General features: G+C 36.0%; 1 protein-coding gene across 1 annotated transcript in view; it reads left to right on the top strand.

Moving 5' to 3' along the window:
- The first annotated feature begins 1,277 nt into the window (after positions 1 to 1,277).
- The window catches only part of Spf45 (splicing factor 45), a 66,630-nt gene continuing 54,488 nt past the window's right edge, over positions 1,278 to 13,419 (top strand). The window contains exons 1-2 of the mRNA XM_081743121.1: positions 1,278 to 1,436; positions 12,920 to 13,042. Coding sequence (XP_081599247.1) covers positions 12,920 to 13,042 — 123 coding nt within the window. The 5' untranslated portion in view covers positions 1,278 to 1,436. The remainder of the gene's footprint in view (positions 1,437 to 12,919; positions 13,043 to 13,419) is intronic.

Genomic DNA, 13,419 nt, shown 5'->3' with positions numbered 1-13,419 from the left:
TCATATCCATCATGCCCAACTTTAGTGATAGAGTAATAGGACATTTTGTATAGCAGAAGACACGTCGGATGGACTTTATTTACAAACGATAAAATACATATAATTCAGTAGTATTAATAACATTTCTGCCTGTAAACATTCCGTGAATCCGAAATTTTTATGGTATTTGAAACAGATGTTTCTTCCCATATTGTATTTTTAAAGTTCGTTACATGCAACAGTGGCGTATTTAGGGAAGAGCTATCGGGCTCAAGCTCTCCCGAAATTCATTAAAACTTGTAGGCATTCAAAACGAAAAATTAAATGATTATTCATATGCTGGGTATAGCTCCTCTCGAAACAAAATCCTAAATACGCCACTGACACACAATGATCAAAACAATAGTGTTTTAGTTGCATGATACAGTCAAGTTGTATATATATTTGTTAATTTCAGTTATAAGTGTCATTTATAAGGATTAGAACGCTAAAAGTTTATGATGGTTGGCGTACATTTTATAATTAATTACTCCAAATGGGACATTTAATATAGAAAAAAACAAACTTTGCAGAACTACCTCAGATTATGGTATCGAGCCGCTACTGGTTTGGATACGAATCAAGATCTGAGATTCGAATTTCTGATCCAGATCCGAGATCCGGTGCTTGGGGTCCCGGGTTCGATCCCAGCCCCCGCCAAGTGAACTTTGTGGTGGACAAACACCGTGTGCGTGGGTTTTCTCGGGGTTCTCCGGTTTCCTCCCACTTTCTTCATTCCACCATTTCATTCATTACTCATCATCACCGTCTCCTTTAGCCTAACCGGCATAACCGTGGGACGTAAAACTCAAAGATTTCATTTCATTTTTTTTCCGAGATCCGGATCTAGGTCCGGATCCGGATCTCACTGGATCCGGGGTATCCGGATTCGAAAATTTTTGGCGAGCCCTAGTATACACCCCAACCTTATATCTCCTTCGAAAACGTACTACTACACTTTGTAACTGTGGTTTTGATACTGGCTCCATCAATCATCTCATTTTCTCTTTTCCTCTCTACCAGCAATATTGCCCGCCTTTTCCTGCCATTCTTCATAAATCTCATGGTTCTAGTCTATTTAATGTCGATTCGTTAATTTTCACTTTATTTCGCATCTTATAAGCATCCCTAAAGATTTATCTCATTCTTCCATCTTTTTCTTTGCCGGAAAACCGACCTTCGCTAAGCCAAGACGATTTCGAAGGAGTAGAAGAAGAAGAAGAAGAGGATGAAAACAAAAAAACTAACGAAGAAAGAAAGGAAGAAGTATACTTTCGTTTTGTTCACTGCCGTGTTGTGTACATCAAGGTTCGTGTACATGAAGAAGAAAAAGATTCTGTATGTCTGTATTTCTATTAGTACGAAGGAATATGTTGTAAATTGAATGAACTGAGTTAATAAATAATAAATTAATTAAGGTAAGATAACTTAAATAATTGTTCTTCTTCTTATTGAATACCGTTGTCATTATATGGGTGAATAATAAGTATTTTTGGGCCAAAGTCGTCCTACTGCTGGTCGTAAACTTACTCCATCTAAATGTATCTATCTACTGTCGTGTCGTAAGTCTACTGTGTATAGATTTTGTGTCGTGTACAGATTCAGTAACAGACTGATAAATTAGGATTAACTTTCTTTTCACCTATTATATATTGTAACTTAGTACATTGTATTCCATTAAATCCCGCCACCTTTTCATAATAGATTTTTTTTCGTGCAGGTGTAGTTTTGGCGCACCACTTGAAATAATTGTTGAAAAATTGTAATTCACTAATTTACTTCTTATTGTCTCCTAAAAGATTTGCGCTGGGCGACATGAAAATGTCTCACATGGTATAGGCAACATTCAAGGAGGCCACCAGAGATAATTGGGATATAGTATACGTAAAGCCGCGTCAGTTCCCGAAGGAGCTGGACGCTCATACTTTTAGGGATTATTCATTGAGTATACGAACTTACCAAGGTTGTAACAAAGCGACTTTGATTTACTTATAGACTGATACGAAAAAAAACGTACCTGTACTTTATATCTGCATGTGTAGTGCCCTTGTACTTTATCTATGACTGTGTGTGTGTGGGGGGGGGGCGTATTTAGCGCATATCGCATGTCTTGTGCACATGGATACTTCTTATTATTGCACTACGCAGAAAATTTATGGTATTTCATGTAGAAGTGGTAATAGAAAACAGAAGAAACGCAGATCACGGCGTTCTCATGTATACTATTAACGGCATATATTCCAAAGTTGGGCGTCCGCTTTAATCAAGTTTTTTTCATTGTTATCTCCTTTCCACACTTTCTGCAATTTGTTATTAGGTTCATTAATCCGTGCTCTTCACAAACTTTTAAAAGATTTTGCTCGTTATCAATGTATTCCTTCACAAATGTTAAAATTGCTAGTTCATTGCCCTTGTACATTCGCCATATTGGTAACATAAATGCTCGTTTCTTTCCCACAATGCAACTGTTCGGTTACCTTGCGCCAAGTAGTTCCCTCCGCTCGCCATATAGTCCCATGTTTATAACCGCTTATATATAACAAATAAACAGATTTTTCGAGACTCTTATATATTATCAAGCGCACAAACGATCAAATTATCCACATATTTCCTGTAAATTTTAAAAATTTCGCTAGAAACGGACGCCCAACTTTGGAATTTAACCCCTATTAACTGATAATTGTTGAAAAATTACAAATCTTTTTCGATTTGCGTGTAAATACGGTATCCGGATATACGGCAGAACAATTACAGTGCAGAAAAACAAACCAACTTGTGGTAGGTGGCCCTCTAAAAAGCAGGATTGGTATCTAACCGAGTCAGAGTAGGGCGAAAATGGAGATCCCGAAGGTGCAGGCGCGTCAGCGATAGTTGGCATACTGATAAGCGAGGACAGTGAAAAAGAAGTTGATTTTGGCAAATATGCGAGTTTCAATGGCACTTGTCGTGAACTTACACTAGATAACGTTCCACTTGTAAACATAAAATACAGCTTCTGTACAGTGTACGGAAATACACCGCCGGCGGAAAATAACATCTTATAGAATAATCTTTCATATGCACTCACTTATTTTATCCACCGAAAAGCTGTTGTAATGATTTTACACTAGTGATCCTACACTTGTAAATACGAAATACAGCTGTATTACTTTGTATAAAATTTCGTCGCTTGCAGAAATATGTTCGTTATGCATATATATTTTCATACAAAATATTAAATTTCACCTGTAAATCTTCCAAAATGTCGTGCGCCAAAACTACACCAGCGCCTTTTTTTTTTAACTTATGAATGAATGGGTTGTGTTCGGTTATTTTAGGTTAAGTTTGGTCATGCAGATTAAATTTAGGTATATACCATTACTACTATACTTCTTCTTCTATTATGGATTTGCCCATTATAGTAAAACTACATACCTAATAACGTAATCTAACGTAATGTAATTCAACCAAATATAACCCAATGCAGTACATTTTGGTACTTGTTTTCGATTTTCAAATATCTCCCCCGACTCGTTTCGTGGCTCCAGAACCCAGTACGGTACCTTGTTTTTGTCTAAATTAGGCATTAGTGCTGTGTTGCCGGACCAATATGAAGATCGAAAGAGAGTACGAAAATGTATTGGATTCGATTATATTTGGTTGGATTACATTAAGTTACGTTCTTACATTAGGCGTGCAGTATTACTATACAGACCCATAATATAAGTAGTAGTAGTAGTAGGAATGGGTTGGAAGCCTCACAGGGGTTGGTTGGGTTCTATTCCCGACATGAAATGGGCATGTTAAAGACTTGCCAAATTTCTTCTGTGGTGACTTCCATTTCAACTCAGGCAAAAAAAAAAAAAAAAAAAAAAAAAAAAATACCATCACCATCTCAGATATTGTTGAAACTTTTTTTTATAGCAAGTAGACATGTTTTTAAGAGACCCATATTTTTTGTTTTGTCGAAAAAAAAATTTTCCCGCCAAGTAATGGGCCATCAAAGACGAAGAGTACAATTTATGAATTGTAAAAGACATGGAAAATGGTCAACTTCGGAGCCCCACCATTCAGCTAGGGAGGCAGGTAGAGTTATAATTCTTGTTGTGGTATGTACATAGGGACATAAATAAACTATATTTTATTATAGTTTCGTTTGCGTACTTTTTTGTACATAAATTAACAAATGAACGTCAATTTATCTGAAAAGTCGAAGTTTGCGAATTTTTTTCGAGCACTTCCGGTTCGAATTTTAAAATTCTGTTAATTAAAATTTTTTCTTCGGAAGCAAAATTTCACTGATTTTTTTTTTTTTTTTTTTTTTTTCACTTTGACTAATCATTTCCTTGCTTGGTGTCTTCTTCCTTAATAGCAGTAGTACACTCACAACTCGTCCCAAGGTGGATCCAAGGAGTCGATCGCCCTCCCAGAAGAAACTTTCTTATTTTATATGTGAATAAAACCCATTCCAGAGTTTGGAGCTCTTAAAAGTAGCTCTAAGTAGCAGTATTACACCCCCCTTCCCCAGAAGTTCGTCCTGGATCCGCCCCTGCGTAGCACATTGTCGATAGCACAAAGGCCATTTTAAGTAAACTTAAAATTTGTGAGTTTCGTAATCGTAATTTCCATTTCAGATTACTTCGGTTTAAGAAAACGGACGAGTAAGGGGGAGGCTCATTTTACTATTCCAGAGAGCTTTTTTGATCAAAATAATAAAGAACCAGCCAGGGAAACCTTTTATTCTTCATTTAATGAATGTGAACCACAAACATCATCAAATCATTGCATTTTTATTGTTTCCAGTGTTGCTAACTGTGACATCAAAGTTAACGAAAATTCGCTAACTTCAAAAGGCTGTAGTTAATTCATGAAGCATTGGTCAAGAATGGCATTTGGTGTGTTTATTATTCATGGTAAAGTTAAACCATCTGACAAAATTTCAGAATTTTAAAAGATGGTGTTTTCAAGAAAATGACGCCCAAAAATGGCGATTTTTGAGAATTTTACAATTTCTCGAATTTTTTGCGACAAAACGGTTGCACACACAAGCGATACTTTTTTTTTTTTTTCGGAAAGCGGGTAACTAGGTCTTACCAACCGTGAAAACAGAATTTTAAAATTCGAACCGGAAGTGCTCGAAAAAAATTCGCAAACTTCGACTTTTCAGATAAATTAACGTTCATTTGTTAATGTTTGTACAAAAAGGTACGCATACGCAAACGAAACTATAATAAAATATAGTTTATTTATATCCCTATGTACATACCACAACAAGAATTATAACTCTACCTGCCTCCATAGCTGAATGGTGGGGCTCCGAAGTTGACCATTTTCCATGTCTTTTACAATTCATAAATTGTTCTCCCCGTCTTTGATGGTCCATTACTTGGCGGGATTTTTTTTTTTTCGACAAAACAAAAAAAAATATGGGTCTCTTAAAAACATGTCTAGTTGCTATAAAAAAAGTTTCAACAATATCTGAGATGGCGATGGTACATGCTCTACCTGAATTGAAATGGAAGGCACCTTGTACATTTTACAATCTATAGATCCATATAATAAAACAAGCGTACCTCTCCGCAAAATAGTCCATCTGCCTCCACATACGGTGCCGCTTACATCAAAAACAATCAACAAATAAAACTACTTTCTTAACTTTTACTGTTTCCCTTACCCGACTTTCACTCATTCTTCCTCACAAACATAAATAAATTCTCCAATTGACCCGGTAAAAACTTAGCACTTAACTCCTAAATTGTGACAAAGGTAGAAGAAAACGGCACCCTGTGGGGCTTCTGACCCCTTCGCTCGCTCAGCTATATTTTGTAAAATGAGTAAAACTGGAGATCTTATAGGTCCAAGATTGGGGGAACTGATTCATACTAGCTTTGCTATCTTGAATAACATACACCAAAAGCATGACTATGTTCTTGAAGCATCGAAAACTGTCGCGTCTTGCAAATACAAACTTCCACATATAATTTCTTGTATTAAACATAACTTTACTCCCAAGGTTATACACCGAATGATAACATAAGAACTCCAAATTACCATTTGTTACTTCCTTTCCCTTGTAAATTTTCCAAATTGTTAGTAAAAACGAAACGGGACCACAAAACTTATCCCATTTTATTTTTAAATTTTGTAAAATGTGGTGTACCTAAACTTGACCAGCACCAGTTTGGTTGTTTTCACCTATTATGTATTAAATGTACTTAGTATATACGTTTGGTCCAGTAGGGCTTATCGGAACTTGACCGTTTTAACAAAATGAGTCCAGACTTCATTATCCGAAGCTAACTCCATCCCTCTCTACTTTGTTATACCTTCTCAAAGTGGTTTTACTTTTTGATGCGCAAGTGAAGCGTATATTGTAAAGATTACTCTGTAATGGAACATTGCATGTCAAATCAACAAGTCATCAGACTTGACCATCTCAGATTCTTGTAAAAATAGCTGTACAGCTTTATTACAGTGGGAGATGGAACAATTTCAAGTATTACTTCTCTCCTTCTGAAAATGTCCCCATACAGGGTGTTCAAAAATGTCAAAGAAGGGCATTTTTTTTCAATTACAGTGATTATTAAAAATTGTTATAAAGTGGTTAATATGTTCACTACAGACGTGAAATAAACACCATTGGAAAGCTTAAAGATTGTTCTACATGTTGTCCTATATTGAAAATACCCGTAAAATAAAAAATAAAACACTTCAAAAATTCAAATTAAAATTTGAATTTTAAATTTCGCATAGAAATGTCTCTGTGAATTTGTTCAAAATTGTCCAGATTGTAGTCTCATATATGTATAAAACACCACAAAGTTGCATTTTGGGCAATCAATGGGATCCGATTCAAAATTCAACATAAACCAAACATTGCATGATATTGACCATGTGAATATCAGGGTTCAGATCGATAACTATTTGCCTGTAGCTATTTACCTGCAGCATCGAACGAATTTATATTCAATTTCATATTTTTTCTTGATGTATTCATTTGAATTTACACAATTATCCACCTTTCCAGTTATTTAGAGAAGTATTGCGTTTTCGAACAGTACTCGATACATGTCATCATTCTTGTTAGTTGATATGGATGTTTCTAAATTTATATTGGCTACATTGATACAAGTTATTTTCATCCCTTTGTTTCAGGATTGCTGTCACAGACATGTGGAAGTGCATAATTTAAATAAGAAAAATAATTTATTGACTAATTGTTTGTGCTGAAAGTGTGTGAAGTGATTGTGAACAGTGTCACTGTGTTTCATAACACATTTGGTACAAATATTGTGAAAGGGAGGGAAATATGTCCCTCCCTTTCATAATAAGTTCTTTAAAAACAAAGGAATGAAAATAACGTGTATCAATGTAGCAAATATAAATTTAGAAAAATCCATACTGACTAACAAGAATAATGACCTGTATTGAATACTGTTCGGAAACGTAATACGTCTCTAAATAACTCGAAAGTTGGTTAATTGTGTAAATTCAAATCAATACATCAAGGGAAAAAAATTAAATTGAATATAAGTTCCTTCGATGCTAGGATGTTGCATTTTATGACAATTGTTAATAATCACTGTAACTGAAAAAGTGCCCTTTTTTGACATTTTTGAACACCCTGTATGAGGACACTTTCAAGAGGATAGAGGTAATATTTGTGATTTTTCATCTCCCACTCTAATAAAGCTGTGCACCAATTTTAAAAAAATCTAAGATAGTCAGATCAGATTTTGTCATTTCATTGGTTGATTTCACATGGAATGTCCCTAATTTATTTTACGGTTGAACAAGCTAAAGCGGCTGTTACTGGTAGGTGTGGATTCATTGTTAGACCTATATTGGATTAATGATCTCCTACTGTATGCTCTATTTAATACTTTCAATTTTTATTTCTACCTAAACTAAACGTAGCCTAACATGTGTTGTATAAACTGGCGGTTGTTAACAGAATTTGTGCCCAATAGAGAAGTGTATAAGTAATCAAAATGTATGAGGATCTTACCTATGACATTGCTAATAATGTTAAAAAAGTAATCCGAACTGTATGTTTTTAACCACGTAATAGGCAATAAGAAAGCCATAATTAGATAAATTTGAAACTTAATGTAGTGTGTTTACTCACGATAACGATAAAGCTACCCCGCAGGTAAGATATCTAGTAATATGGGAAACACACTGAATTTCAACTACACATTTATTCACATACACTCCATCGCTGATGTGCCTGTTCCCTAGGCCATCAATTTAGCCCTGCCCTTACTTGATAAAATACACTTCTTGCTTTTAGTGGCCATCTTGCAATGTTTTCTGCACTGTTGTTTTTATTGCATACCTTTGCAAGCTGTATTTTATGTCCATAGCGGTTATCATCATGATCATAGGTATTCTGCCCGTATTGGCAGGTCACTTGCCGCAGCTGAGAAGCTTTCGTCCTCCAGGGTCCTCCGCTAACCTCTTCGTGTTTACGTATGATCTTTCTGTTTTTATATCATTCATTAATTGTAGTCTCCTTCGCCCCCTCTCTCTCTTTCCCGCCACTATACCCTCTAGGACGTCCCTCATGATATAATTTGTTCATATCTAATGTCCCAACTAGTTTCTCTTCCTCTTCATAACAATATCTAAAAGTGTTCTTTTCTCCCCCATCATTTGAAACAACCTCTCATTCGTTTCCCGCTCGACCCAACTAATTCTTTCCATTTTTCTCCACACCCACATTTCGAAGGCTTCCAGTCGATTTTCATCACATTTACGTAATGTCCACGTTTCCGCCCCATACAGTACAACACTCCAAACGAAAGATTTTATGAGTCTTTTTCTCAACTCCTTATTCAAGGTCCCACAAGGGAAGGGGGGCGGTGGCTGAGTTGTAGAGCGTTCACCTCCGGTGCTTGGGGCGCCTGGTTCAATCCCAGCTCACGCCATGTGGGCTTTGTGATGGACAAACATCGTGCTTGTCGGTTTTGTCGGGGTTCTCCCACTTTCTTCATTTCACTCATCTCTCATCATCACTGTCTCCTTTAGCCTAACCGGCATAACCATGGGACGTAAAACTTAAAGATTTCATTTCATTTTCAAGGTCCCACAAAACAGACTTTTCTTCCTCCTAAAGGCTTCTTTCGCCATTCCTATCCTTGCTTTTATTTCACGTTCATACTTCTTGTCATTACTAAGAATACTACCCAGATATCGAAAACTATTCACTTTTTCTATTTTCTCCCCTCTCACTTTTATATTTGATACAGACCCCTTTGTTTCAATCATCATGGCTTTTGTCTTTCTAACATTTATTTTCATCCCATATTCTTCAAAGACCTTCCTCATTTTATCATAGCGGTTAAGCTCTCGTAAAATAAATCTGATTCTAGAATTCAACTCCTCCCATAAGAAGCAATGTTTAAAGGTACTAAAAATATGTTTCCTGAAGAAAGAAATCAACATATCACGAATTCATGTATACTACCGGAAACTAGACCATTACGGAGAAATTACTGTATAACGTATACAAGTAAATTTAAGACACTGATTACGGTAAATTCGCTCTTACAGCTAGATGTGTTGTGTTACATTCCAAATTAAACAGCTGCCAAAATATTAGTATTAGGAATTATTTACGAATCTTGAAGCTGTTGATTGTATCCCAGTGGCGTCTGTTGAGAAAAATCAGGTAAAAATTTAAAGTTTATTACCATAATATAAGGGAAGAAAGCTTATCTAATATACTAATATTTGGATTCTGCTTTCTGAAAGTTTTCTTTTCTTAGGTTGTTCCGATAAAATTTTGTAATTTCAACTAGGACTCACCACTACTGTATCCCCCGAAAGAGGACATTTCTCCTTTTTCCTATATATATATATATATATATATATATATAGGATGGTAGGTAACTCCACCGACAAACTTTGGGAGGTGATTCCTTATATGAACTGAAAGAAAAAAAGTTCTAATAAACATGGGACGAAAAACGTCTTCTTTCAGAGTTACGAACCGCCGAAAATTCGAAAATTCCCGTTTCGAAACGCTCTGCCTTAGAAACTACAGGGCCGATCCCAAGCGGTTTAATTGTACGAAACCGTAATAAACGTACTGTAATAAGGAAATTGAGATATAGAGATACTCCTTTAAGTACTAATAACGCGTTCGTTTCGCCAATAACGGAGGATGGTAAAACATGGATATTTAGGTAGTTCACATACTGGTTTCTGTGTAATTCCTTAAACCGCTTGTTATAGGTCCTATAGTTTCTAAGGCAGGGCGTTTCGAAACATGATTTTTCGAATTTTCGGCGGTTCATAACTGAAATGAGACGTTTTTCGACCTATGTTTATCTGAACTTTTTTCTTTCATTTCATATAAGGAATCACCTCCCAAAGTTTGTCGGTGGAGTTACCTACCACCCTGTATATATATATATACGAGATGGTCAAAAAAATTTATATTTTGTTTTCCAGACTCCGGAATTTAGAAAATTCAATATCGGATTTTTTCCGAAATCCGGAATTTTCCGATTTTACTTTGCTAATTCCGGAAAGTAAAAGATCCGAAGTTGGCCATCCCGGGATGTCTCAAAATTTCCCTGACATAGGGTAACTCTGTTATTATCAGAGTTACAACGAAATGTAAGAGAAAAAAACATCTCCAAATGTGATGTTTTCAATCCAACGTGAAGTTTTTTTTTTTTTTTTTCATCGGACGAGTCGTTTGGGCTGTACACTCTTTATGCGTGCAATGTTAAAATGAAAATGCGATGTTGCCATTTACCTGCTCCAACAACATAAGTGAAAGAAGTTGCTGTTTGAAGTGGTTGCTTGCTATCGACATGTTAGCGTAAAAACCAGTAACTTCATTCACTTATGTTGTGGGTCCAGGTAAATGGCAACGTTGCATTTTCATTTTACATTGGGCGCATAAATAGTGTACAGCCCAAACGGCTGTCCAATTTAAAAAAAAAAAAAAATCCTTCAGTTTAGATTGAAAACATCGTATTTGGAGACGGTTTTTCTCTTACGTTTTGTTGTAACTCTGATAACAACAGAGTTCCCCTATGTCAGGGGACTTGTGAGACACCTTGTATATATATATATATATATATATATATATATATATATATATATATAGAGAGAGAGAGAGAGACAGACAGACAGAGAGAGAGGGGTATAGATGTATATGATCATGTATGTCTGATAAGATTTTCAGCCTAAACTCAAAATCTGCACTCTTACCGAAAGATTTATTTTTTAAAAAAAACAGCGGTGCCCTCCCTAGTGGTTTAGTGCCTTTGATGCACGTAGTCTTGGGTTTGATTCTTGATGAGAAAGCACAAAAAAGTTAATTTCATTTTCGTTCACCTTCATTAATCATCCGTCTTCTATATCCTAAAGTGCATAATCGAGGGACGTTAAGCTAAAAAAGTTAATCCCATTTTCGAAAAAATCGTTTTCTGGTGTCCTTATAAACTTCGTCAGCTAACAGTTTTTCAGTTTGGTATTTATCATTGCACAAGGAGATTTGCTTTACTTTTTTATGAAATGTACAGGAGCGGGAGTGAGTGGAGGCAGGCGAGTAACACTGTGAGTTAGTATGTATTTTCTGTAATTGTCACTTTAAGTACCGTCAGGCCCGTGTTTAGGTAAGTGTTATTCTGTGCTCGAGCACAGGGCAGCAGAATTTAGGGGGCGGCAAAATTTTGAATTCTTTCTAAGATTCACAATAAAGTAATATTTAAAACTAGCAACACACAGAGTCCAGCGCAAGCGCGAGAAAATATGATAATGTGTTTAATTTGCTCTAGTTACAGTAGTTACTAATTAGCTAGCTTATCTGATTATTTTTAAAAAGTCATCCTCTCTCACCCCACGCCAAGGGGTGAGGATGAACTCTCTAACATCATGAAAAGTAATACCGTTAAACTCCAGAGACCTCGTAAACTATGAATTCTACTACTCGTTTTCGATTACTTTTAAAATCTTGCCCCCTCCGTGAGAAGTGGAGTACGACCCTGAAGTTGAATGGCATTAAAACTTACTAATCATCTCAGCGACCCCAAAAACTATGAATTCAATTCTAATATTGGTCGTTTTCGGTCGGGGCGACAAATTATTTAGAACACAGGGGCGCACAATATATAAATATGAGCCTGAGTACCGTAAGTGATGCCTGTAAGATTGTACATTGTGTTTAGTGTTTTTCTTATAGAGGATTATACTGTAGCAAGTTTTTCCATTATTACTGTCTTATTACTTTGGTTAGAGCCTACATAAAACAATTTCTTACACATTAAATCTCTTTGTGAAGCAATATATTTTACCCATAAATTTAAATTCTTCAAATATTTACTCCCCCTCCCGGATTGTTCAAGTGCATCGAACTCTTAGGAGCCTGACGAATGGATGCAGGCGAACACTACAGAAAGTTAGTGCTACCAATGGTAAGGAACGGTCTTTTCACTCACCGTCATTTACGTTTGTTGTGCTTCTCATATAACATTTATAATACCTATGTAACATTAGTATCCACCTCGAAATCCTATTGTCGCTTCCCGACCGTATTATTAGTTCATCTGTTAGCGATATTATCTGTGTAGTGATAGTAACATAGACTGCAGAGTTTGTGACAGGATTCGATGTCCTCGTCGCAGACTTCTCCAGTACGTCTCCGCTCTAGCAATCAAATAAAACAATAAAGAAAAATAAAGTAGTTACAATAATAAAGTAAATAAATGCCCAGTTGAGTCCATATCAATCCATTATTCATGTTTATTTACGTAGTTTGGACATTGTTTCATATAAATTGATTGAGTGTATAAATAATATAATCTTGTTGGGCCTCTCAGCATCTGATTATCGGTATTTTTAACTCTGCTATATTTTTAACTATGACAACAAATATCATAGTTGATGTGTACTTTCTTAACAGATGTCGCTTTACGACGATTTGGGCTTTGATGCTCTGAAGGAGAAAGCAGATCAAGTGGCTGGATGGTCTTCCGGTATTAAACTTCTCCAATCACAATTACAACTAAAAAAGACTGCAACTCAGGTAATATTACTTATTTATTATTATAGATCTTCAAAGTAGAATAATGCTAGCGTATATTAATAGATATACTAGGTCTGTCTCGAGCGTATCGAGCCAATGTTAATGTAATGAAAATTGCATGGCCATTGTACAGTCTGCAGCAAAAAAAAAACCTGCAACATGAGCATGTAAGATTATTGTGAAACTACGCCTGGCAGCGCAGGGAATCAACATAGCGTCTAAGTGGCAGGAATCACGTCAGGAAAAACCTCGGTGTCCTCCACTGCATACTTATTTTGGAGCAAAAGACTTCGTTGTTTCACAATAAACTTACATGCTCATGTTGCAGATTTTTTTGCTGCGGACTGTACAAGATGTCAGGCTGGGAGTAGCTTCTA

The sequence above is a fragment of the Thermobia domestica genome, chromosome 16 (assembly GCF_964235325.1).
Source record: "Thermobia domestica chromosome 16, izTheDome1.hap1.1, whole genome shotgun sequence".
NCBI classification, from domain to species: Eukaryota; Metazoa; Arthropoda; class Insecta; order Zygentoma; family Lepismatidae; genus Thermobia; species Thermobia domestica.
This window is presented reverse-complemented; position numbering and strand designations above follow the sequence as displayed.